Below are 25,859 nucleotides of genomic sequence, written 5' to 3' on the forward strand. Positions count from 1 at the left end.
TGTTATTTTACAAATGAATTTTGTAAGGTACTCCTTCACGTTTATCAGTATTCTTCCTGATTTCCATGTACTTATATTCTTGCCCATGTATTATGTTAAAGAATTCAGGTAACCTCAAAAGAAGCAGGAGGGAAATTTCAGAATTGCCCGCCTGCCGCGCTTTCCAAGGCAGCTCAAGAGCTCAATTTAAATGAGACTTTCATTACTTTAAACTCTTATTATAGAAAATCATACCGAAATTAAGTTCTTCATCCCATTTCCTAAAATCTAACTTTAGTCTGGGGGAGGGAAGGAAAATGAGAATGAGAATGTATTGACGTCATGCACTTAGAAAAAGAAAATCAACCTCGAAGTCTTGTCTTTGTCTATTTGCAACTCGTCTTCATTTCTACTCTTCAAGGTCAGCAGAGCACCCAGACTCAGCCAGGTGTCTCTTCCCTGAGACTCGTGCTTGAGCCCGAACACATCCTTCTCTCCACGTGGGTATATTAAGTGTCGGGTTGTCACAAAGATCGGGCCAAATCAGCATGGATTTGGAGAATAAGGTTCATGGAGTCCAATAACGTTATAAATTGACTACAACACACAGACCTCAGATGTTTTAAAAACCTTTATTATAGACCCAACAAAAAAATACAGTCTATGAGCAACCGAGAATTTGTCCATTATGGTTATCATTGCAACTTATAATATGCGCCGGTCTCCACCTGCAGGTGGCGAATGGTTACTACAGCCTTGTGCAGCAAGTGTGAACATCAGTTGCGGAAAAGGGTTCCAGAGGAATTAACACTTCAACATATTCTCAAGTGTTGCTACAATGAATCTGTACTGGTGGGACCATAAACTTTTGGTGGTTGGATGGCCCCAGAATGTGTGTGGACCATAGGTCAATGTCTGTCTTATGCAAACATGGGTGCTCCATAAACACGTGCTGAATGAGTGAATGAATGTATACATGAATGAATGAGTATTGCAAAGAAATTTAGGAATTTGAACATGGCCAGAAGAACGTAAGTCCTGCTCCAACGACCCATCCAATCCAATCTTCCTGCCACGTTAAGTAGAGATCTGGCATCATCCGATCGAGTCATGTTCCTCTCTGGTTAAAAACATGAACCACTTGGCCCCTTTGGAGCAGCCCAGAAACAAATGAGAAATGGAGGAGCTGGGAAATCCCAGAGCCTCGCTTTCATTTTTCACCGGATTTCTTGGCTTCCTGTGTTTCTGCTCATTAAACAGGAAAAAACTAAATTGTTTCTAATTTTCAAAACACTTGCATGGTAACTCATTCTAGATGCAAACAACTTTAAAGGCAAAATCACGAGCGGCTATGTAGTATACAGAGCATAGATACACCAAAGGAGGCCACATAAAATTAAAAAACACTAAAGAACAAATAGTCCGTGTCGTCCAGGGGGATGAACTATGCAACCCAAGTGAAAATTAAAACCAAAGTGCATACGCTCATCAGCATTGCATAACACAGCTGACTCATTTGCATACAATGCAATTATTTCTGATAGGTGCTGAACTCAACACACCCAGCTGGGTTAGCCGTGTCTCCAAGGGCTTTTTTCCCCTGCACGTTGGCTGTGTTCCCTCCTGACCATGATCGCAAATAACCGTTCACAGCACCGTGAGACTGGGAACAGTTGAAATAAGCGCTATACTGATCTGTGCATGGCTAGCCTTCGGGGCCCCTCACGTGAACAAGAAACAGGCCCGATTCTAGGTCAGAGGGCTCCAATCCTAGAACACTGTATCTGATCTCGTGTTTTAGGAAACCCCACTTGTTTGGTCCTATATAAAGAATTCTTCTTCTTCTTTTTCTTCACCCTGGACTGGCAGGTGAAGGAGACATTTTGACATCGTCTTCCTTGCACCAAGATCCCTCTGGCCAGCAAGGGACAAACCATGGATCCTTTCCTTAGAGATTTTATTGTTCTTGGAGGCAGTTGCCCCTAAGGATGAGTCTGGCAAGCAGGATGGTGGCTGGCTGGCCCGGAGATCCCTTGGAAATTTGCTCAGAACAGATTGCCTGGGTTCACAGTTGACCGTGGTGCGCCCTGTGTCAACATTAGTTTCTGCCTCCCGCTTCTCAAAGCTGTTTTCCGCGCTGAGGACCTTTGCTGTGGCCCCAGGCTGAAGGTGGGGAGAAGGCAGATGCATCCAGGCACCCGTGGCTGCGCTGCGGTCCTGGGATGGGCAACCAGGGTTTTTCCACAAAGTACCACTATAGCTGTCTGACGCTGGGCATCCGCCGGGCGCTGGGCACTCCGGAGAGCCCACCTTGAGCCTCCTGGCCCGGCTTCTTCGGCCTCTGGGCTCTGGGGTCCTCCTTGTGGAGACAGGGATCAGCCTGGAGCCCTGGGGAAGCGTGTTAGCTCCCGAGGTGCCGTTCAGAAAGGAAAGCTCGCCATTCCTCACACCAAGTCCTGGGTTCAGTTGGACCTAAGGGACAAGGGAAAAAGAAACAAATTCAACAGACGTTTTCCATTAACTAAGTGCTGAGAGCAGACGATGTCCCATTCATCCTCCGCCATGCTGTGCCCACAGCAGACTTGCAACAGAGCCAGTTGAACTGAAGTCATAAGTCCAATCTAATTATGAGCTCTATCAGTATTCAGCTCCACACATCTTTCTCTCAGACTCCCTAAACCAACGTGTGACAAGGCTACGAATCTGAGAATCAAATGACCGCATGACAACCACACGGTTCTTGTAGATCATGTTGTTCAAATGACACAAAGATGTTCGAAGATGTCATCTGGCGGCCTCACTTGCTGATGCAAACAATGTATCACCAACTATGCAATCAAAATCACAATAAAAAGCCACCCAAACACGTGGCCATAGTCAAGATAAAGCCTGGAATAAGAATTCAGTCCTCCAAAGTTGGTAAGTTCTTTTAGATCAGGCCAATGATATATATCTTGAGCTATTGCAAGACATGTGGGCACTCCAGCCAGACTAATAATTCGACACCTTTTAAGCCAATATTCTTTAAATTGGGGGGGTGCCATTTGTTTATAGCACAGACCTAGTGTCATGTGGGAGACAAAGAAAGGAGGGAGCTGTGTTCTCTTAATCCCTAGCAATTCCATTCTGGTTCCAAACTTACAGGCCCTACTCAGCAGAGCTCCCAGCCTAGGGTTTACTGCTGTCTCCTTCTGCAGAATGGAGTTCACTGGCCCATCTCCCATCCTTGGACTCTTGGGAGCCTCATCCCCTACTCATTACACTCCACTCTGGCCAAGAAGATTTCTGGAAAAGATAATGTTCTCTCTCTTGTCAGTAGCCCTTAGAAATTGGTATCTAGGGCCTACCCCTGCCTGGCCCTGCCCTTAATCAAATACGGAAAAGAATGTCACAAAAGAACCATAAATACATTTTCTAAGTGAAAGAAGCCCATCTGAAAAGTCTACATACTGTATGATTGTGACTATATGACATTCTGGAAAAGGCAAAGCTATGGAGACCATAAAAAGGAAAAAAAAAGTGGGGGGCTCCCGCACGGTTAAGTGGATGACTTCGGCTCAGGTCACGATCTTGCACTTACTGAGTTTGAATCCTGCGTTGGGCTCTGTGCTGACAGATCGGAGCCTGGAGCCTGCTTAAGATTCTGTGTCTCCCTCTCTCTCTCTCTCTTTCTCTGCCCCTCTCCTGCTCACACTCTGTCTTTGTCTCTCAAAACAATGAATAAACATTAAAAAAAAAAAAGTGAGTGGTTGCCAGGGGTTAGAGGGGAGAGAGGGATGAACAGGCAGAGCACAGAGGATTTTTAAGGCAGTGAAAGTTCTCTGTAGATATCGCGGGGGGGGGGGGGGCACACGTCATTATACCTTTGTCAAAACAGTTCGTGCAACACCTGGAGTGAAACCTAATATAAACCGTGGACTTTCGGCGATAATGATGTGTCTATGCAGGTTCATTGATTGTGGGATGGCGGGATGCTGACAGAGGGGGAGGCGGTACCTGTGAGGGGCAGGGGAGCATATGGGATTCTCCAGTTTGCTGTGAACTTAACACTGATCTAAAAAAAAAAAATGTTTTTAGGTTTGTTAAAAGAAAATAAAAAAGACTGGTCCATATTTATCTCCCCAGGCAAGAAGGAAGAAATCAGAACAGTAAGAAAGCAGGTCTAGAAACGACCAAATCACCACGCACGAGCGTCCGGTAGTTGCTTACTTATGCCATACACACGTAGGCCCAGCCCCCAATTTTCTCTCTGATAGAAACAGTATAGTGACCGTGATCAAACTGCAAAAAGCGAAAAAGTTGTTTCCATCAATTCCTTTGGCAAATATTCTCTGTAAAGAGCCGTATAATGTATCTGAGGCCCCGTGGACCCAAGGTCTTTACTTCAATTACTCGACTCTGCTGCAAAGCAGCCGCAGACAATGAGATAAATGGGTGTGGCTGGGTTTCAATCTTGTGCAATTTTCATGTGTCATGACGTTCCCCCCCCTCCCCAACCATTTAAAAGTGGAAAAACTATTCTTAGCTCCCGGGGGGCCCGTGGTTGGCTGATCACCGCTATAGAAAAAAAAGCAATGACTTCCCACTCCCCAACTGCCCCCCCATCACCTCCCAACACTTTTTTCAAGCAGAAACTTTTCTGGAATCCCTAGATATGAGGTGCTCTCTGCAGAGCGGCCCTGGTTGAAGGCTGCTGGGCCTCCCTTTGCTCCCCCACCCCCACCCCCACCCGCTGGGGTGCTGACCCCACTCACCAGGTCCCTAAGGCTCCCCGGAACACACTTTGAAAACCGGTATTCTGCAGTCTGGACCAAGCCACTTACCCTGAAATCTCCCCCACTTGTGGGTGTGCTTCCCCTGAGCCGCGCCTCCCTCCCCTCCCCTCCCCTTCCCCCCACTCTCCCTCTCCCCCCCTCCTCCTCCCCTCCTCCTCTCCCCCCTCCCCCATCCAACCCACCACCCCCGTTCAAGCAGCAGGGGGAGCCTCCACCAACATCCCAGCCCCCTCTAGTGGGGACACTGTCAAAGGGACGGCCACTGCATGCCAGGATGTGTCCCTGTGTGAGAACTCAGAGGAGAAACTTCTGTCCCCAAACTTGGCTGCACACTGGGGCCCCCTGGGGAGCTTTAAAACACTGACACCAGGCTCCCACCTGCAGACGTTTTAATGTCATTGGGCTGGGAGCCACCTGGGCCTGAGGAATTTTTAAATCTCCCCCCGCCAGGGGGGGGTGATTCTAATGGCGCAACAAAAGTTGGGAAGTACCGCCACAGACCCAGAAAAGGTGGGCGTCCCGCAGCATGCTATCACGTGGTCACCGTGAGTCTCAGCGTGTCAGGCTGACCTCCCACTCCACATTTCTGGAGTGGGGTTTGCCTTTGCCTCTCTCTAATTCCTCCGGCCTCCCCTGCCCTTCCTGGCTTTCTGTCCCTTTTCATTTTTCCTTTCACCCAGTGTTACCTTCTAATAATATCCATCTAATAATTTCTGGGGCGCCTGGGTGGCTCAGTTGGTTGAGCGTCCAACTTCGGCTCAGGTCATGATCTTGCAGTTCATGGGTTCAAGCCCCACATCCGGCTCTGTGCTGACAGGTCAGAGCCTGGAGCCTGCTTGGGCTTCTGTGTCTCCCTCTCTCCCCGCCCCCCCCCCCCCAGCTTACTTACACTCTGGCTCTCTCTCAAAAATAAATAAACGTTAGGGGCGCCTGGGTGGCGCAGTCGGTTAAGCGTCCGACTTCAGCCAGGTCACGATCTCGCGGTCCGTGAGTTCGAGCCCCGCGTCAGGCTCTGGGCTGATGGCTCGGAGCCTGGAGCCTGTTTCCGATTCTGTGTCTCCCTCTCTCTCTGCCCTTCCCCCGTTCATGCTCTGTCTCTCTCTGTCCCAAAAATAAATAAATGTTGAAAAAAAAATTAAAAAAAAAAAAAAATAAACGTTAAAAAATTATATTCATCTAATAACTTCTCATAAGAAAAACATGGCAAAGGCAGTGACGGCTCACTGTAAAGCCCACTGAACAAGTGTGTAAAATAAAAAGGAAAGGCTTCTCCCCAACTCCAACCTCAAGCGGCCCCAAATTCTCCCTCTCCGAGAACACTACTCGTTCGTTCTTTCCAAATCAGAGGGAAATAGACTCTCTCCCGGATGCAAGCTGGGGTCTCCTCTCCTGGGAGAACAAACTCCCCAAGTCTCCTCAGAGGGCTGAGCCGCCAGCCTAGCCTCCTGGAGAATCGTTTGATGTTATAATCTACCTTTTTACGAGACCCAGTGAAGTCTTTTTCTTCCGGAAATGGAAACTGGCATAGGGATTCCCATACTCAGAGATCATTCAGGGTTGGTATTAGACTATGCAGTCTGGATGAGGAAATCCACTGGTTTGGTTCTGAGGTCCTATTGAATTTTCTACCAATCCTGAAGAGAAGGAGAAGCCTCAGAGCAACCAGGAAGTGCCTCTCAGGGCAGGGTCTGTAGTCGCCCCTCCTCTCAGCTCTGCTCAGCCCATGGCCCCTCCCCTGGGCCTCGCCCCCCTCGCAATGTTCTACCTCCCAGGGACCCCTGAGCAGTCTTTCCTGTTCCAACACTCAGCTCTCCTGTTGCATCAGCTCTTTCCCATCAACACCTCCTTCCATGTCAACTGGAGTCCAAAGGCCCTCATGGCTTCAACCACTTCCCCGCCCACACCTCCCACTCCTTTCCACCACTCCCTTTCGTTCCGCCAAAGCCTCCCTCGAGACCTCCCAACTCCGGGTTCCATCTGCGTGCCCATGGCCTCTGAACTTGTGCCTTGAGCTTCAGGCTGCAGAAAAGCACACGACTGTTCAGCGTGACATCACCATGAAGGTGCGCTTTCCAACTGGGCCCAGGCTCCCCGTAGGTCCTGTTTCCTTAGCCAACGGTCAGCTGCTTCAGACCTTCCGAGCTGTCCTCAAACCGTCAGTGGGGCCACCACACCCCCTCCCCAGGCAGAAGGATCTCTAGATTAGGGAGAAAACAAAAGCCATCAGCAGCTAGCACCTCTCGGCTGCCTGCCATCCAATGTACCTGCAACATCATCATCCTCCCCGCAAGAAACGGGACCGGTCTCCGCTCTGTGAATTCCAATGCCTCCTGCCTTCCTGGCCACCGCCAACTTATGGATGATTCATTTCCTCCCGCTTTGCTATCTTGTTTCTCCCCTCCTTCTCTCTGCCCCGTGCTTTGCCCGCTCTTTTACCACAACAACTAAACGTGCTCAGGTCTATCTTGAATAAACACATTCCCTCACCCTCTTGCCCTCCGGCTCTCTCTCTCCTCTCCTTCACAGTCAAGCCTCTCTATTAAATGTATCCACACTCATTTATCCTACTAACCTCCCCTTATTTCCTCTATCCATGGCACTGACTCTCCCCGCTACCAATCCACTGAAATTGCCCTTGCCAGAGATCATCCTCAATCAGCTTCCTTGTCATTCATTGTTACTTGAGCTCCGGTTGAATTTTACAAGGCTGACCTTTCTCCTTTACATCTGAAGTCTTTTTTTTTTTTTTTAAAGCTTCAATTACTGTGTAAATGATGAAGGCTCCCCAAAGCGTAACTACAGCTCAGATCTGTCTTATAAGCCTCCCACTTGTCTATCCAACTGCCTTCCAGGCACCAGCTCCTCAAACTCAACATGTTCAAAATTGAACTCATTTCCCTACTCATGCTAATTCCATTCCGTTTAGTCTTTTCCCTTTCTTCAAACGCGTTAGCCCGTGTTAGCAAAGCAAGAGCATCATTTCCCCTTCTTCGTCCCCGTGTCATCCACTCCCGTGGACTCTGTCGCCCAAAGATCTCTCCGATCTTCCTGGCTCTCCGTGTCCAATGCCCTTAACCCTAGGGCAGGCTCTTGCCGTCTCTCATCTGAATTACTGCCACAGCTATGGGATGAGGCCCCCGTCGATGCCCTCATGTCCCTCCGATCCCTCCTGTACTCCTCTACAAGAGGAGCTTCAGAAACAGCTTTCATCATGTCACCCTCCTACTTCAGATGGCTCCCTATTCTTCTTGAGATAAGAATCTAAGTCCTTTAATATGACCGATCACACCCTCCACAGTCTGCCCCCTCTTCCTCCAGCCTGGTCATTCACCACTTCCTCCCTTTCAGCCTGCACTTGCCAAAATCGAGCTTCTTTGGACATGATTTGCTCTTTCCCAGTGCCAGTGTTTGTGTATATTATTTCCTCGGTCTGGGATATGTCTCTTCTAACCCCTCTCCCTAAAAACCCATGATCAGCCCCGGCTTCCACATCACTTCCTCTTGGAAGCTTTCTTAATGTCCCTGACTCTGGGTTAGGTCCCCTAAATATTGGCTCTGCCACTTAGTTGTTGGACTTTACAGAAGTTACCTAATCTTCCTATGCCTCAGTTTCTTCACCGATGAAAGGAAATAATCCTGAGTACCAGCATCATAGAGTTGTTGAAAGGATTAAATGATAACAGTGGCTGGGACATAGCTCTGCTAAATATGAGTTGGTTAGTATCATAGTAATTAGCATTATTACTAGATCTCCTCGCAGCCTGTAATTCCATATCATAGTAGTTTTCACAGTGTTATGCACTTGTCCACTTACATCTCTGTGTCTTTCTCTGAATTTGCCATCTTGAGCAAGGGGTATGTTCATCTCCTTCATTATTGTATCTCCAGTCCCTCGCATAGTGCCTAGCACATGGTAAGTAATCAACTAGATGTCTTTTGAATACCTACGTAAAGCTTAGCACCTAACAAAATGTACATTTTTACATGTATAAAGGTATGGAGATGTAAAATCCTATTGGGCCCCTAATTATTTGACATTAGGTAGATCTCAAGCCTTTTAAAGAAAAGTCAAAGTGACTTTCATCGTATGGTTGGCCATTTCTGCAAACATTTTAGGAGAAGGAAATGTCAACTCCTCATTCTCAAAGTGAGGTCTAAGATCCTTAGACCACAGACCACAATTGAGTGCAATATTATTAATGTAGAAATGCAGACGTGTGCAGTTACGGTGAAGAATTTCCAGGAGAAACATAATGCTGAATGATTGAGAGAAATCCCTTGGGGGAGAAGAAGGCTCCTCTTGCCAGAACACAAATTGAAATGCATTTGTAGGAATTCTGATCATTTAGAGCTCATCTTTCCAAGAAATATTTGTAAAATGTTACAAATTGAGAACTAGCTTTTTCAAGTTTCGGGGAACCCTGGCAGTTATCTTGATGAATAGGACTATCGTGTGTCACTCATTTGATTCTAAATACCTGAGAAACAAGAGAATATGCATCATTAAAAAATGATTAAGCTGTTAAAGAACAGATTCATCCCATGAAGGGAAAATAAGATTGTCTCTTACTAAACGTGACTGCAAGAGATAAGAGAATTTCTCCTACACTGAAAAAAAAATTAAATGGAAACAAATGATGCAGATAATAAGAACCCCCCGAACAATGCCAAACTTGTTTACTTAAGAGTTGAAACCACTGTCTTCTGATTAATTGTTCTTTAAAGTAAAGGTACTTACCAAAAAAAAAAAAAAAAGTGGGGGCCATCTGGGGGGCTCAGTCAGTTAAACCTCTGACTTCAGCTCAGGTCATGATCTCACAGTTTGTGAGTTCAAGCCCCGTGTCAGGCTCTCTGCTCTCAGAGAGCAGATCTGTCTGCCTCTCTCTCTGCCCCTCCCCAACACACCCCTCACCCCTCAAAAATAAATAACTAAATTTTTTTACAAAAAGAAAAAAGAAAGGCACTTACTTTAACTGATTAATCAAAACCACTGATGTTAACTGCTTTTCTGTAAGAGTGAAAACCTGAGCAATGCCTCGAAGTGTTCCTTCAGGGCAGCATAAACCCAAGTATTGAGTGAGCAGAAGGGTAAGGATGGCAGTGTGTGTGTGTGTGTGTGTGTGTGTGTGTGTGTGTGTGTTGTGTGTTTGTGTGGGGCACATTTGGGGTAGGGATGGAGAATGAATAAGAAACGAAGAGAGTGACAAAGAGGGAGGAATAGAGTGGAAGGGCACACAGCGGAGAGAGATTCGGAAATGGGAAAGGACCCTCAAGAAACGCTACTGAAGAAAATGAATTACTTTCTTCATGACAGACCACGTTCTTTGATTTTTTGAACGGCTAAGACAGAACACAACGACGGACTTGGCCAAATGTTGATCAAGTGAAAAGAACCACGTGCTTGCTTACACCAAACTAGCTTCTGGAACACACACCTTTTCCGAAGAGACAGGCTTATTTCCTGAAAACAAGCAGTCAATCAACCGGTGGTGCAGAAGCAGCTGTCTACCCGCTAGTCTACTGGAAATAGACATTTACAACAAAATACTGAAAGGAAGCGGAGAGTCATAGACTTCCAAATTATATGGTACAAGAATAAGAAAATACGTAATCAGTTGTGGGTTACAAAAATTTCCATGTAAAACGTGCACCAAATGGAAGCTAATGTGCATTGGAGCTTCACGGCAGGTTTTGGAGACAAATTGCCATTCGAGCAGAGCCTTGAAGGGTGGAGAAGTGAAGAGGCAGAGAAAGACATCTCTGGACAAGGTTTGGCAATGCAGAGATGCCAGATATCCATAAAATGGAAATTTTTCAACTCAAAAAGGAATGAAATTCTGACACCTGTTACATGGATAAACCTAGAAAACATTATACTGAGTGAACTAAGCCATACGTAAGGACAAGTATTATATGCTATGTGTTGCATCACATAGGTGAGGTGCCTAGAATAGGCAAGTTTATAGAGACAGAAAGAAGAACCAAGGTTACCAGGGACTAGGGGAGGACGGAAGAGGGAGTTATAGTTTAATAGGTACAGAGTTTCTATGTGGGGTGATGAGAAAGTTCTAGAAACAGACTGTGGTGATGGTAGTGTAACATTGTAAATGTACTTAATGGCACTGAACCCGACACTTAAAAAGGGCTCAGGTGAACAAATGTTGTGTTCTGTGTATTTTATGACAATAAAAAAACATATCTGGGTGCAGGGGTGAGCCTAGACTTCTGGAAAGAAAGTTGGGCTAGCCATAAAGTTAGCCGCCATTTAAAAATGTGTTCAACTGTGGTGTGCTGGGTAAAATAGGATGCCTAGAGCCGGAGTGAAGAGTTAGAATGTCATAATAATAATAACGCACCTTTAAAGCTACGCGGGCTTAAAGAAGGAAGGGGGAAAAAGAATGACCCCAGTAGAAAACTACCACAGTTTTCTATTCACCTACATTCACTAGGTGTGACTGAATGTGAGGCTTCTGGGAAAAGAGGCTTTAAAAATGACAATGTTTTGGGGCGCCTGGGTGGCGCAGTCGGTTAAGCGTCCGACTTCAGCCAGGTCACGATCTCGCGGTCCGTGAGTTCGAGCCCCGCGTCGGGCTCTGGGCTGATGGCTCAGAGCCTGGAGCCTGTTTCCGATTCTGTGTCTCCCTCTCTCTCTGCCCCTCCCCCGTTCATGCTCTGCCTCTCTCTGTCCCTAAAATAAATAAATGTTAAAAAAAAAAATTAAAAAAAAAAATAAATAAAAATGACAATGTTTCAAAACCACTGCAAATGGGGAGAGAGTGACCAGAGCTGGAGAGGTTGGGGGAGGCTGTCGATGGTGTCTTAGGTTTCGCTCGGACTGAATGCGAGGTGCGAATGAGACATGATGGTCCCATGGTTTTCCAGGGAGCCGGAAATAAGCTAAAGCTCAAGAGCCAGAGATTCTCACACAGCAGTAAGGTCAACAAAGATGAGGCTAAGTCCACAGGATGGTCTATATTTCTTAACCTTAGGGAAACCTTCGGCCAAGGACAGTGGTTCTCAGCTGGGGGAACCTTCACCCCCAGAGGCGTTTGACAAGGTCTGGAGACGTTTTGGTTGTCGCAACTGGGGTGCGGGGGTCGGTACTACTAGCCTCTAGTGACAGAGCCAACGGTGCTGCTCACATCAGCAAGGCACAGGACAGTCCTCCACGACCAAGAATCATCTAGTCCAAAATGTCAATACTGCCAAGGCTGAGAGAACCTGATTTAGGGACAGGAAGAAAGAGGTGAGTCCTTGAAAAAAAAGATGGAAAGAGAAGACAAACTTATAGAGCTGGGTTATGGAAACCCACAGAGGACAGACTTTCGAGGCAGGAGTGGTCAATGTGCGTGATGCTTGTGGCCTCGTGGCGAAACTCTCCCAGCATTTGTACAAGAAGTGAGGATGAAGGACAAATAGCAGCCCCAGGACCGGAGAGACAGACAGATGAATGCAGGGAATCATGGCTTCTCGGGGCAGAGACTCCTAAGGGGAAACGCCAGCAGGAAGCAGGGCCAGATGAGGAAAACCTGAACTCTGACTAAGGAATGGCAGGAGGCTTCGTGTGGACAACTCTGAGAGTTAAAAACTCCAGGGGGACCCAGTCAGAGGGGCCCCACAAGCTTGTGAGATTTACCTCCAGGAGCCTGACCAGACTCTCACAATAAATATGGGAGAAACATCTCCTTGTGCTTCTGGAAGGGGAAGGAGAAAAGAAACCATTTTTTTCTTTTCTTCTTCTTCTTCTTTTTTTTTTTTTTGAGAGAGAGAGGGAGGGGGGGAGAAAGAAAGCGTGAGTGGGAGAGGGGCAGTGGGAGAGGGAGAAAGAGAATCTTAAGCAGGCTCCATACCTCAAGGCTCCAGCCCATTACCACGAGCTTATGACCTGAGCCGAAATCAAGATTCAAATGGTTAACTGACTGAGCCCCCCAGATGCCCCTAAAAAATACAATTTGAAGAGACGGTAAACACCAGAGCCAGGCATGGCAGCGCTGTTGGGATTATCAGGCCAGGAATTTGAAATAACTTGATGAATGTCCTAGAAGCTCTAATGGATAAAGCAGACCGCAAGCAAGGACAGGTGAGCCATGTAAACAGAGACAGAAATCCTAAGAAAGAACCAGAGAGAAACACTAGAGATTTAAAAAAAAAAAAACCAAAACCAACACCGTAACAGAAATAAAGAACACCTTCGATGGGCTTACTAGTAGACTGGACACGGTTGAGCAAAGAATCACTGAACTAGAGCGAACCTCAGAAGAAACTTTCAACACTAAAAATCTGGGGCACCTGGGTGGCCCAGTGGTTGAGCATCTGACTCTTGGTTTCGGTTCAGATCATCATCTCACGGTTTCTTGAGTTCACCCGCAGCACGGGGCCTGCCTGGGTTTCTTTCTCTCCCTCTCTCTCTGCCTCTCTCTTAATTGCGGGCATGCTCTCCCCCCTCTCTCTCAAAATAAACAAACTTTAAAAAAACAAGACAAAGCTAAAAATCAAAGAGAACAAAGACAAAAAACCAGAACGGAATATCCAAGGACTGTGAGGCAGCTGCAAAAAGTGTCACATTTGCATGGTAGGAACACCAGAAGGCAAGAAACAGAGAAAGGAACAGAAGAAATATTTGAAATAACCGTGCCTGAGAATTTCCCCCAAATTAATGTCAGACACAAGAACACAAATCCAGGAAGCTCAGAGAACACCACCGCAAAAATCCCCCCAAAGCTACACCTAGACATACGTTTTCCAAACTACAGAAGTCAAAGATAAAGAAAAAGAATCCCAACGGATGTCAGAAAAAAAAGAAAAAAGGTAAGGGTCACATCCCACTTTTCAAAAGCCATGCTAGCAAGAAGAGAATGGAGTGAAATATTTAAAGTGTGAAGAGAAAAAAATAGCCACCAAGCTAGAATTCTGTACCCTATGAAATTCTCCTACAAACGTGAAGCAGAAATAAAGTCTTTCTCAAACAGAGATTGAAGGAATTTGTATGTCAGTAGGCCTGCCTTGCAAGAAACATTAAAAACTCTTTGGAGAGAAGCAAAGTAATAAAGATCAGAAACCTGGAAGGAAGAACATTGAAGAAGGAGTAAATGAAGGCCAGCTTTTATTTTTCTCATTCTTAGTTGATCTAACAAAAAAGTGTGTTTAAAATAATAATACCAAGAGTGCCTGGGTGGCTCAGTCGGTCAAGCATCTAACTGGCTCAGGTCATGAACTCCCATTGGTGAGTTCAAGGCCCATGTCGGGCTGGGTACTGACAGTTCAGAGCCTGGAACCTGCTTCGGATTCTGTGTCTCCTCTCTCTCTGTTTCTCTCTCTCTCTGTCAAAAATAAATAAATTTTTTTTTTTAAATTTTAATGATAAGACCAACAATGTATTTAATTATGTATACATATATCACATATAGCATTGAATGCATATATTAGAAAAGAAGAAAGACCTCAAATCAACAATCTAAGTTTCCACCTTAGGAAACTCAAAAAAGAAAAGCATATTAGCTCCAAAGTAAGGGGCGCCTGAGTGAGTCAGTCCATTAAGCGTCTGACTTTGGCTCAGGTCATGATCTTACGGTTCATGGGTTCGAGCCCCACCTCGGGCTGTCCGCTGTCAGCGCAGAGCCTGCTTCAGATCCTCTGTCCCTCTCTCTCTCTGCCCTTCCCCCACCTGCACTCTCTCTCTCTCAAAAAATAAATAAACGTTAAAAAATCATCAAGAAGAGAATATCCTTTAAAAAAAATCTGAAGTAAGCGGAAAATAATAGGAATTAGAGCAGAAATCAATGCACTTGAAAACAGGAAATCAGTAGAGAAAATCAATGAAATAAAAAACTGGTTCTTGGAGAACTCAAGTGTTACTTGTAGAGGATCCAGAGGCGAGCCCAGGGACTGGACGAAGCTCACACAGGCGTGATTGCCCGCTCATTCGGCGGAATACACTGAAAGAAGCCACCAGAAAGGACGGCCAATGACCCACATCTGTTGTTGAGACTCAGCATCCCAGATTGTACTGACGTTCGGTTCATGTGCTGATGTAAGCAAACCCCCTGCCTGGGTCCACGAATGAGACACCACCATGGTGGGGCAGGTGGTGGAGACGAGTGTGAACTTCCCCATTTCATTCGTCTTGGGAAGCAGTCAACTCTTGTCAAGAAAGAAGACCTGGAAGGTGGGCCCCCAAGAGATAAGGGGGAACCTTCCTGCTCTCGCTGTGTGCTTGGCCTGGAGCACCTCCTGGTGACACACGTGCAGCACACACGGAGACGTGTGAGAGGACCTCAAGGTCACGTCTTGGCCAAGGAGCTCTGAATGGTGACACCCAGAGGTGCTTGTAAGTTACCTCTCCTGTAAAGAATGTTCTGTTGGGGGCGCCTGGGTGGCGCAGTCGGTTAAGCGTCCGACTTCAGCCAGGTCACGATCTCGCAGTCCGTGAGTTCGAGCCCCGCGTCGGGCTCTGGGCTGATGGCTCGGAGCCTGGAGCCTGTTTCTGATTCTGTGTCTCCCTCTCTCTCTGCCCCTCCCCCGTTCATTCTCTGTCTCTCTCTGTCCCAAAAATAAATAAAAACGTTGAAAAAAAAAAAAAAAAAGAATGTTCTGTTGTTTTCCCCTTTTGGCCTCAACCTTTCACAAAGACCTTGTTGGGAATTAGAGCCTGGCTTCAGTAGTATCGTGGAGACGTTGACAAGGACATGCCCATGGTGGTCGCAGCAGCTACCCGGGGAGGTGGGACGGCCCTGTAGCTGGTGCTGATCTCCCCGGGGTTATTGGCAACACAACCAGAGAGCAGCGGCCCGATGAGGAGAGGAGGCTGGAAGAACCTCAGGGGCCCGTTCTAGCGCACCCGAGAAAATTCACGCCACCTTGTACACACTGGCTTCGACGGTCTGTGCCTGCCTCTCCCTTTCGTTCCCCGGTTCTTCTCTCCCGTCTCCGGGAGTGTGGACGCCTCGTAGATTCTGCTTCCTTCTCTTCAAATTCTACACACGCTTCCTCGGTTACCACCACTGCTGCACAGGGCTTCAGCCATCTCCCCCCACCCCCCCCCCCCACCCCCCCCCCCGTGTCCCTACCCCAAGCACCTGCCCTCAGGGGCCACCTGACTCCAGAATATCACCCGAATGACCTGCAGGCATCTCAAGCCCCGAGGTGTCCAGACCCATCGTCACCTCCCTTCTCTTTTAAATTTTTTTTTTTCAACGTTTATTTATTTTTGGGACAGAGAGAGACAGAGCATGAACGGGGGAGGGGCAGAGAGAGAGGGAGACACAGAACCGGAAGCGGGCTCCAGGCTCTGAGCCATCAGCCCAGAGCCCGACGCGGGGCTCGAACTCACGGACCGCGAGATCGTGACCTGGCTACCTCCCTTCTCTTTTAAACACGGTTCATGTTTAACCTCACACTTCCATCCATCGTGCTTTCCCTTACTTAAAACTTTGCTAGTCCCTGACTGGGCGGTCGAAGTCACCTCTGCATCGGTCCATCTGGTACTCATCCAGTCTACCCGCCCTGATGGTGCGGGCCACAATCTTTCCCCAAAAACTCATCTGAACTCTCCAGCCCTACCCCTACCCCTGCCACAGCCCGGTTCGGTCATCCTCCAAGTCACACATGCTCCGATCTTGGTCAAATCAACCCTTTCTGTCCCTATACTCAAGGCAGGGGCGGGGGGTGAGGGGGTGGGCTGCAGCCCTACCAGAGCAGGCTCCTCATATCGCAGGCTCCTGGGGGGGAATCCAGCCCCCCCATCCGCCAGGAAAGGCAACGTGTCATGGCAAAGAAGACCCAGCCACAGGGTAAGAGGGACGGCTGTCTTGTCTCCCACGGGGCAACCACGGGCAAATGCAAGGACAAAGCACCGCTAAAGGGGGAAGGGAAGAATCAAGCCACCGTACATGGGCCGCCGTTAAGAACTAAGACAGGGGCGCCTGGGTGGCTCAGTTGGTTGGGCCTCCGACTTCGGCTCAGTCGTGATCTCATGGCCCGTGAGTTCAACCCCCGGCATCGGGCTCTGTGCTGACAGCTCGGAGCCCGGAGCCGGCGTTCGGATTCTGTGTCTCCCTCTTTCTCTGCCCCTCCCCCACTCAGGCTCTGTCTTTCTCCCTCAAAAACAAAGAAACGTTAAAAAATTTCTTTTAGGGGCGCCTGGGTGGCGCAGTCGGTTAAGCGTCCGACTTCAGCCAGGTCACGATCTCGCGGTCCGTGAGTTCGATCCCCGCGTCGGGCTCTGGGCTGATGGCTCGGAGCCTGGAGCCTGTTTCCGATTCTGTGTCTCCCTCTCTCTCTGCCCCTCCCCCGTTCATGCTCTGTCTCTCTCTGTCCCAAAAATAAATAAAAACGTTGAAAAAAAAAATTAAAAAAAAAATTTCTTTTAAATAAATAATAAAAGGACTAAGACAAATGGAGAGCGGGGCCTAAACAGGTTCCGGTGCAGGGTAGACAATCAATACGAGTATTTGGTGAACGAGGGGCACCTGGGTGGCTCAGTGGGTTCACCGTCCGACTCCTAACTTAGGCTCAGGTTCTGATCTCACGGCTTCGTAGGTTTAAGTCCCTCATTGGGTTCCGTGCACGGTACCGCACAGAGCTTGCTTAGGATTCTCTGTGTCCCTCTCTCTCTACCCACCCCCCTCACCTGCTCATGCTCTCGCTCTCTCTCTCACTCAAAATAAACTTTTTTTTTTTTTTCAACGTTTATTTATTTTGGGGACAGAAAGAGACAGAGCATGAACGGGGGAGGGGCAGAGAGAGAGGGAGACACAGAATCGGAAACAGGCTCCAGGCTCCGAGCCATCAGCCCAGAGCCCGACGCGGGGCTCGAACTCACGGACCGCGAGATCGTGACCTGGCTGAAGTCGGACGCTTAACCGACTGCGCCACCCAGGCGCCCCTCAAAATAAACTTTAAAAAAATAAAAAAAGTATTTGGTGGGTGAATCAACATGGACATAGTCGATCGTGTACTGACACATCCATTCATTTACTGAGCACCTACCATGAACCCTAGTGTCACTCTCCGCAAAAATGCGCCTTCTGACATTCTGCACTGGCAGGTCAGCTGGGAAAACAACTGTTCCCTGTGTGCCTCTGGCAGGACAGCTGGTGGCTTTCTTACACACACACACACACACACACACAAGAATTGCATTGCTTCTGCACAATCTCCTACAGCGTCCACTTTACAGAGCACCTCCATTTATATTTTCTCTCTTTTGATCCTCATACCTAATTGTACCAGTCAGTACCATGCACGGGTTCCATCAGTGACTGCTGATTACAATCAGGATAAAATAGAAGCTCCTTAGCGAGATGCTTGTTCGTCCACACGAGAATGTATTTGCCTACCATGCGCCGGGCCGTCCTAGGTACTGGGAAGACAGAGGTTCCTGCTCTCGTGGCGCTTACCTTCCAGTGGCTGACCATTTTCCTGATGATGTGGTCCCACCTACCTCTCATCTTCTTCCCGTGACCCCACTCTCTTCACCCCAGCCACATAGAACCTCGGGCAGCTTTGTTTGTTTGTTTTTTTGTTTTTTTGTGTGTGTTTTTTTTACATGCCCTGCTAAGGAAATGCCACATCACACATTGTCACCCACGGTCTCTCCTCTTTATAACACCTCCCTCCCTTCTCCATCTGGCTCCTTCCTTCCGGGCTGTCCAGCTTCAGGACACTCCTCAGGAAGCTTTGCCCATCACCTGCCCACACACTCACATCCATTCCGGCACTGAGGAAGGGTTATTTGTGGAGAGGTGAATCCGTAGTTATGGTTTTCCACTGAATACGTATTATTTTCTTTCTTTTGGTCAACGTCAGTCATCTGGGCCGCCGGGCATTTGTTTCCCTACGATCTTCACTGGGGGTCCCTGACCCTCCCCTGTGAGTCCCTGACCCTCCCCTGTGAGTCCCAGGAGGGTCTGACTTCACAGAAAATCAGCCTCTGCCTGAGAAGTATACTAACCCCATGATCCCATTCTCTTGGATGCAAAAATTGGTTTAGAGAAGAGAATTGGTTAGAGAAATTGGTTTAGATCCGAGTTGGTTGGGTTAATCTTGAAAATAAGAACAGTTTAAAAAATGTGCCCCCTGCTGCACACACATATTAAATGTTTGTTTGACAGTGAGGTTGATTATAAATTCCGGAGATTAACCGGGGCTGAAGTAGAAACTTTAGATGCCTTGGAAATTGCTGGGTTAATTACAAGGCAACCGACAGAAAGAGTACCTGTCCACCTTAGGTGAACAAGAAGGTAAATAATTTAGAAATCTTTTGACACAGAATCACTATGATTCATATGTTATTAATAGCTCAAAGCTGATGACAACAAAATTAATCAAAGGGAAAGACTTTTTTGTCTTCTGTCCTGGTATTACTGTACCCAATTGGCCTTAAAGGGGTTTCTGACCATTTCTCAAGGACAGAAGCCACAGAACATTTTGCTGTGAGTATCATGCCCTGCCTGCACACACTTACACAAGCATGCACACTCACAGAGCACTGGATAAGAATGGAGAATTGCATGAGTTGTCTTATGTCTTAGGCAATTCACTGAGAATCTCTCCCCCTCAGTTTTGTCATCTGCAAAATGGGAAAAATAGTCATTTCCTAGGTTGTTATAAGAATTAAATGAATGGGGCGCCTGGGTGGCTCAGTCGGTTGAGCGTCCGACTTCGGCTCAGGTCATGACCTCACAGTTTGTGAGTTCGAGCCCCACGTCGGGCTCTGTGCTGACAGCTCCGAGCCCAGAGTCTGCTTCACATTCTGTGTCTTCCTGTCTCTCGGCCCCTCCCCCACTCATGCTCTGTCTCTCTCTGTCTCTCAATAATAAATAAACGTTAAAAAAATGTTTAAATAAGAATTAAATGAAGTCATCAACGTAATACATTAGTCTAGGTCATAATCAATAATAATAGTTAAAATTGCATTGTGGGCATTAAGTGTTAAGGCATTTCGTGTGCATAACAACCCACACTCTAGGAAGATGTTGATATTACCTTGGTTGTGCTAATGAAGAAACCCAGACTAAGCCAGGCAGCTTCTAGGTGCCAGGCTCACCCCGAAGAGAATACTCCACAAGAGACGCCACAGGATCGCTATCAGGATGGTGCTTGGCTTATAGGGGATGCTTACAGAAGGCTTTTATATCAAGATTTTTTTTTTTAAAGGAGTTCGAACCATCTAGCTTGATTTGGGGTAGAATTTGACAGTGATACAAGATGCTTGAAAATGAGGTCAAGTGTTCTCAAGGAGCCTTTTCAAGGGACACCTGGGGGGGTTCAGTCGGTTGAGCATCGGACTCTTGATTTCAGCTCAGATCATGATCACCAGGGTTGTAGAATCGAATCCCGGGTCGGGCTCCATGCTAGATGTGGAGCCTGCTTAAGGTTCTCTCTCCTTCTGCCCACCCCCCCACTCATGCGTGCCCACACTCTCTCTCTCTTTCTCAAATTAAATAAAAAAGAAAACTAAATAAGTCAACAGGGAAAATATTAAGTCCACAGGACTGCAAACTTAACATCCCCAACTGTAATTACAGCTTGAGCTTCCTTAGGTCGGATGGAAGGAGCTTACACTATTTCTGAACCAAGTATTTGCGCACAGTTTTTGTTTTTGTTTTTTTGGTTTTTTTTTTTTTTCAACGTTTATTTATTTTTGGGACAGAGAGAGACAGAGCATGAACGGGGGAGGGGCAGAGAGAGAGGGAGACACAGAATCGGAAACAGGCTCCAGGCTCTGAGCCATCAGCCCAGAGCGCGACGCGGGGCTCGAACTCACGGACCGCGAGATCATGACCTGGCCGAAGACGGACGCTCAACCGACTGCGCCACCCAGGCGCCCCTTGCGCACAGTTTTAAAGGACAATCTTGTATAAGCTACAAGCTCACGGAGCTTGAACTCCCTTATCTGTCAGATGAGGGGATTTTATTAGCCCACTGATGCTCAACCCTGACACTTGCTACATATCTGAGTCGTCCAAGGCGCCCCCGGAGACGCCAGTCTCACCGACCTGGGGTGCTGCTGTGGCAGGAGACGTTTTCCAAGCCAAGCTCCCCGGGGGATTGTGACGTGCCACCAAGGTTGAGAACCACTGCATCGGATCATCGCTAAGGCCCATCTCAGACACAAAATCACACAGTGCCATGTGCGTCTACAAAGATCAGAGGCAAAACAGGAATACCTGAAGCAGAATCTGGTTGCCGTCATAGTCCTGTGTTTGCCACCTGGTGCGGCTGATGGGGACGCACGGATGGGGTAGAAGAGGCACTAACTGGCCAATCTCTTGGACCTTAAACTGCAGCACTGAAGACTCTTTGGGGTCCACTGACATCCCGAGGGGCAGCTGCTTCAGGGACAGCTGCAGAGCAAAGCTCTCGGTGGCATAGAGCACAAAGAAACAGAAGTTGCTCTTCTGCAAGGTGGCGTCCTTCTGCAGGATCAGCTCGTAGAGTCTGATGGCATCCTCGTAGTTGTCAAAACTGCAGTAGAGTGTCACTCGCAGGATCTCGGCCCCACAGTGCACCTGCCTCACGCCCCAGACGGGCATCTGGCTGTCCAGGCTGTAGAACTCCTGCTTGGCGAGAACGTAGGGACACGGTCGCCCCGGGGCGTTGGGGGCCGGGTAGCACTGCCAGGGCCAGCGCCGGAAGGAGTCGAGGACCCGGAACAGCCGCTCCTCCCCGAGGCTCTCGTGCAGGAAGAGCAAAACAGACATCCCCGGGAACCGGGAGCGCTTGGAGTGGCCCCTTTCGTAGTATTTCGCTGGCCGGACCCGCTCTGACACCAGAAAGGGACGGACGTCTGGGCACACGCAGTCCAGGAGCCGGTCGAGAGTTTGCTGCAGAAGCGAGCCGTGCCCAGAGTTGGCCAGGAGGTGGACGGTCATGGCCAGAGGCTCTGGTGTCTCGTCCATTCTGGACTGACCGAGGACAGAGGCAGCAAGGGGAGGGGGGCCCGGGGCAAGCTTCCGCGGTGAACGGAGCAGCGGGCGGTTCTCACGCAGAGCCTGCAGCCCACCAGGAAACCCGCACCCCCGCCCCCCTTCCGAGCCGAGCTTCCAACCTGTGCCCCTGGCTGCCGGCGGCCACACGGGAGGCAATCCACACAGATCGGGGCACGACCGCAGCGGGGGTCAGCCACAGCGTCACTCGCACGCACAGTGTCACTGCGTGTTTGGCTCGTCCAGGCACTCCCCAGGGGTTCTGTTTGCCCTAAAAACCTACAATCCTGAGAAACACCCAAGTGGGTGGTTCTTACAGACACTCAGGAAAGGAAATGACCGGGCAAAAAAAGGAACAGGAGTCGGCTCTGTCGGGCTGATAGCGATCTGTTTAGTTGAAAAGACACTGGGTTTAGGTTTACGGTTTATGGGCCCACAATGGGTTCTGATTTCCTCCTTACGTCCCTCCAGGCCACCTGAATACAATGACCGCTTTAAAACAATTCTGCAGCTTGTCCCCTGGCCAGGATTTCCACCCCCCTCCTTTGTCTTTTTATTTTGTTGCAGGACAACGGATCCTAGGGCAGAGACGAGAGGATGTTTTATCTAAATAATATTGACTGTTCACCAAAAAGGATTTGCTCTACCGCAGAGTCTGAGGGCATGTACTAAAAAGATGTTTCAAAACTAAGCCCCCCCCCCCCCGCCCCGGTCATGTGATTCTTCACAAAAGAGCGAGAGCTTTCCAATATCGACCAGTGTGGTTGCTCGTACCTACTGAGGATCGACCAGGCACCAGTCATCAGCCCTTGTAAAGCTTTACATGAATAGGTTTAAGTCTCCAGCACACCTACGAAGAAAAGACTATTTAGCCCCAAATGATGGATGCAGGTGGGACACAGAAAAGTTAAGCAACCTAGCTACGGTCTCACAGCTAAAAAGTGGCTGAAGGAAGATTGGAACCCAGGAACCAAGAGGTGCTCTTGAGAAGCAAAGAGGAAATGCTTCGCGGGGACCTGGAAGTCCTGGCCTGGCTTTTCTTCCTAAGGATAGGGAAAGAACACGAAAGCACATTCTAGCTGAGGACACGTATTAATCTTAGGGACTCTGTGTGCTGTCGAATCTTAAAATGAATAATCTTCAATAAGAATATCCGAGCTCTAGGGGCGCCTGGGTGGCTGAGTCGGTTAAGCGTCCGACCTCGGCTCAGGTCCTGATCTCCCGGGTCATGAGTTCGAGCCCCTTGTCGGGCTGTGTGCTGACAGCTCAGAGCCTGGAGCCTGCTTCCGATTCTGTGTCTCCCTCTCTCTCTGCCCCTCCCCCTCTCATTCTCTGTCCATCTGTCTGTCTCTCTCTCTCTCTCTGTCTCTCAAAAAATAAACATTTAAAAAATTAAATTAAAAAAAAAGGAATATCTAAGCTCTAAACATAATACCCACTGTGATGTGTTCTGAATGTCCGTTTGAAAATCATTTGCTATTTGGATAGCTGCACTCCTAAAAAGGTGTGGACAAGCACATTTTTCCAAAATATTTTTTTTAAGAGAGAGAGAGTGTGTGAGCAGGGGAGAGGGGCAGAGGGAGAGAGAGGAAGAGAATCTTTTTTCTCTTTACCGTTTATATATGACTGGGGTGGGGGGTGGGGAGAAAAGGGGGCTTGAACTCGTAAACTGTGAGATCATGACCTGAACCAGGAGATCGTGACCTGAACCATGAGATCGTGACCTGAGCCAAAGTCCCAGGTGCCCCGGAGAGAGGGACAATCTTAAGCAGGCTCCATACTCAGCACAGAGCCAAATGCGGGGCTCGATCCCACAACCCTGGGATCATGACCTGAGCCAAAATCAAGAGTCAGACGCTCAACCGACTGAGCCACCCAAGTGCCCCATCTGAGCATAATTCTTAAAATAAGCTACTTATTAATGCTTACAAGGGAACACATTGTGACAATCTTTTTTAAATTAAAAAGCACTTTTATGATTTGAGATATAACTTAGCTTTTACTTTATGTGGGTGGATTCCTTCAATAGTGTAACAACCAACTTTAAAGTCAAATATTGTTATCTGTGGAAAGGAACGATTTCCATTCAGATTTCTTTTCTAAACCACACCTGCCACTCATTATATTGCTTCATAAATTCTATACTTTTTGCACTGGAAAAATATATAAATACAGTTTAAACAAATGAATTCTTTTTTAATGACCAGAGTTATCAAATTCACTTGGCTTCAACTTTCCAAAAATCATTAGAGTTTTTTTTTAAGGCATTACAGTTGTCAAGCTTTAAAACAAAACAAAACAAAACAAAACAAAAAACAACCTTAATTCACGATGCACATTCGCCCTGGAAGGCAGTAACTTTCTCATCTCTCAGTAGGACACCCTTCCCTTTTCTTCCGCTCACAGAGCTGACTATACTCGTGCACTTGAGACTTCAAACACGGTTTCTGAAATGTCCTTTGCAATTCTGGAAAAAAAAACTCTTAAAGATTCAAGGAGAAAAAGTATACCCCTGAGACCAAGATACTAACTCACAACGTTTTGCACAAGGCAAGTACTCAAGCCCTTAGACAGAAACGGGTTTGCTTCTTCAAGTTGTTTTCATCTTTTATCCAGTGCGAAAACATACTTTTTTCCTCTTGAGGCTGTCATTTCTGCCAGGACTGGAAATATTTCGCTAATCTGATGGCAGCCAAAGTGCCAAGAGATATAGGGTCGTGGGGGGGGGGGGGGGAGTGGGCACCAGTCTCCTTTCTGACTGGTTGCCTCTGCAACTATTTCCCCCGAACAACCTGAAGGACCACCCCTCAGAGTCACTTCGTCCACACCTCCTCACTGCCTTCCATCGCCATCGTGGCCGGCTTCTCGGCCTCACCCCATGCCACCGTTCTCTTTCTTCTTGCAAGCTGCTTCTGCTGGAGGCACAGATGAATACACGAGGGGAAGGCATCAGCTTTGACTCCCAGTACCCGGACAGCTGACCCTCTGTCATCCACCTCATGTCTCTTAAACTTAGCAAAGATGCCCAGGTTATCTGTCCGTCACCAGCTCCTGGATGGCAGCCAGTCGGTCAGCTCCTCACGGCTAAGTGGGGGAGCTGGTGACAGGTGGCACAAGGAAGTGTAAGAACTCAGCTAGTTATGAGGATTTGTTGGAACCTGGGGACAGCCACCGGGATTTGTACCTGCTGCCAGTCGCGTAAATATGGCGGGATACGATAAAACTCTGAGATTCCCACCGCCACTCTGAGGAAGCTCGGAGCAAGTTTCTCTCTTTGACTCGTAAAATGTGTTTATTTATCCCACGTATTGAGAGCCAGGCACGTGCCAGGAGCAGACACTAGATAATCACCTTGCCCCCCTCTGGAGAAGCACCTTAAATGGTGTCATTAAGGCTGCAGTAAAGGGCACTGCAGGATGCCATCGAAACCCCTAGGAGGAGCCGCGGAGCTAGATGAGAGGGCCAAGGAAGCCTCCAGAGAGAGGAGAAAACGCTACCCCTTGAACTCCGGAAGAGTGAGAAGGAGGGAGCCAGGCCCGCGAGGAGGCTGGGTTGGCGGAGGGGGAGGAGTCCCGAGGAGAGGAAGCCAATGGGGGCAAGGTGCTCCTGCAGAAGAGTGGAGGCCCTGTGAACCATGGGCCAAACCGCCAGCAGTTCAAGGTGGCTGGAGGACGGGGACGAAGATGGCGGGAGTGGCCAGAGACTGGAAAGGCAGCCAGGCCTCACAGGTCACCCTGAAGGGCTTGGGTCTTTTTCTGACGGGGAACCCCACCACACAAAAGTTGGCTTGAAAAAGGAAGCGGTGCTCTGAGGAAGGCACGGACGGGAGCCATACGTGGAAAGGCAAAGTCATGGGCAAATTGTCGGCGGGGTGTGAGCAGAGAGCTGCGGGGAGGCGCCCAGGAGGCCTCCCCGGGTAGCCTTGGTGACGAGTCCCGCTGCCAGTCACCATGAAAGGGACCCCGGAGAGAGAGAGCAGTCGGGAGTGAGGGTGGGGCGCGCAGATGAGACACGGTGGGTGGACGTGGCCGTGGGACATCGGAGGGGAGACGTCCAGTGGCCGCGCGGCAGACAGCTTACAGGGCAGCAGACCAGGAAGAGGGGCTGCGGAGCCCCTGGCCTTTGGGTAACGGGAGTGCAGGGGTGCCCGTGGAGAGCACGTGAGGAGGCCAGGAAA

General features: G+C 48.4%; 1 protein-coding gene across 1 annotated transcript; it reads right to left on the reverse strand.

Annotated features, from left to right (window-relative positions):
- Window positions 1–592: 592 nt before the first annotated feature.
- On the reverse strand, window positions 593–22,512 carry FAM124B (family with sequence similarity 124 member B). The gene is made up of 2 exons (XM_045481465.1): window positions 20,924–22,512; window positions 593–2,451 (listed from the first exon to the last, which is right to left on the reverse strand). The coding sequence occupies exons 1-2, from the start codon at window positions 21,653–21,655 to the stop codon at window positions 1,801–1,803; spliced, it is 1,383 nt and encodes a 460-aa protein (XP_045337421.1). The 5' UTR covers window positions 21,656–22,512; the 3' UTR covers window positions 593–1,800.
- Window positions 22,513–25,859: the final 3,347 nt, after the last annotated feature.

The sequence above is a fragment of the Leopardus geoffroyi genome, chromosome C1 (assembly GCF_018350155.1).
Source record: "Leopardus geoffroyi isolate Oge1 chromosome C1, O.geoffroyi_Oge1_pat1.0, whole genome shotgun sequence".
In the NCBI taxonomy this organism is placed as follows: domain Eukaryota; kingdom Metazoa; phylum Chordata; class Mammalia; order Carnivora; family Felidae; genus Leopardus; species Leopardus geoffroyi.

Excerpts from the sequence above, each read along its gene's own strand:
- FAM124B (XM_045481465.1), bottom strand. The coding sequence starts at position 21,655 with ATGGACGAGACACCAGAGCCTCTGGCCATGACCGTCCACCTCCTGGCC. Across the intron at positions 2,452-20,923 it reads GCAACCAGATTCTGCTTCAG|GTCCAACTGAACCCAGGACT; the intron begins GTATTCCTGTTT and ends CTTGTCCCTTAG.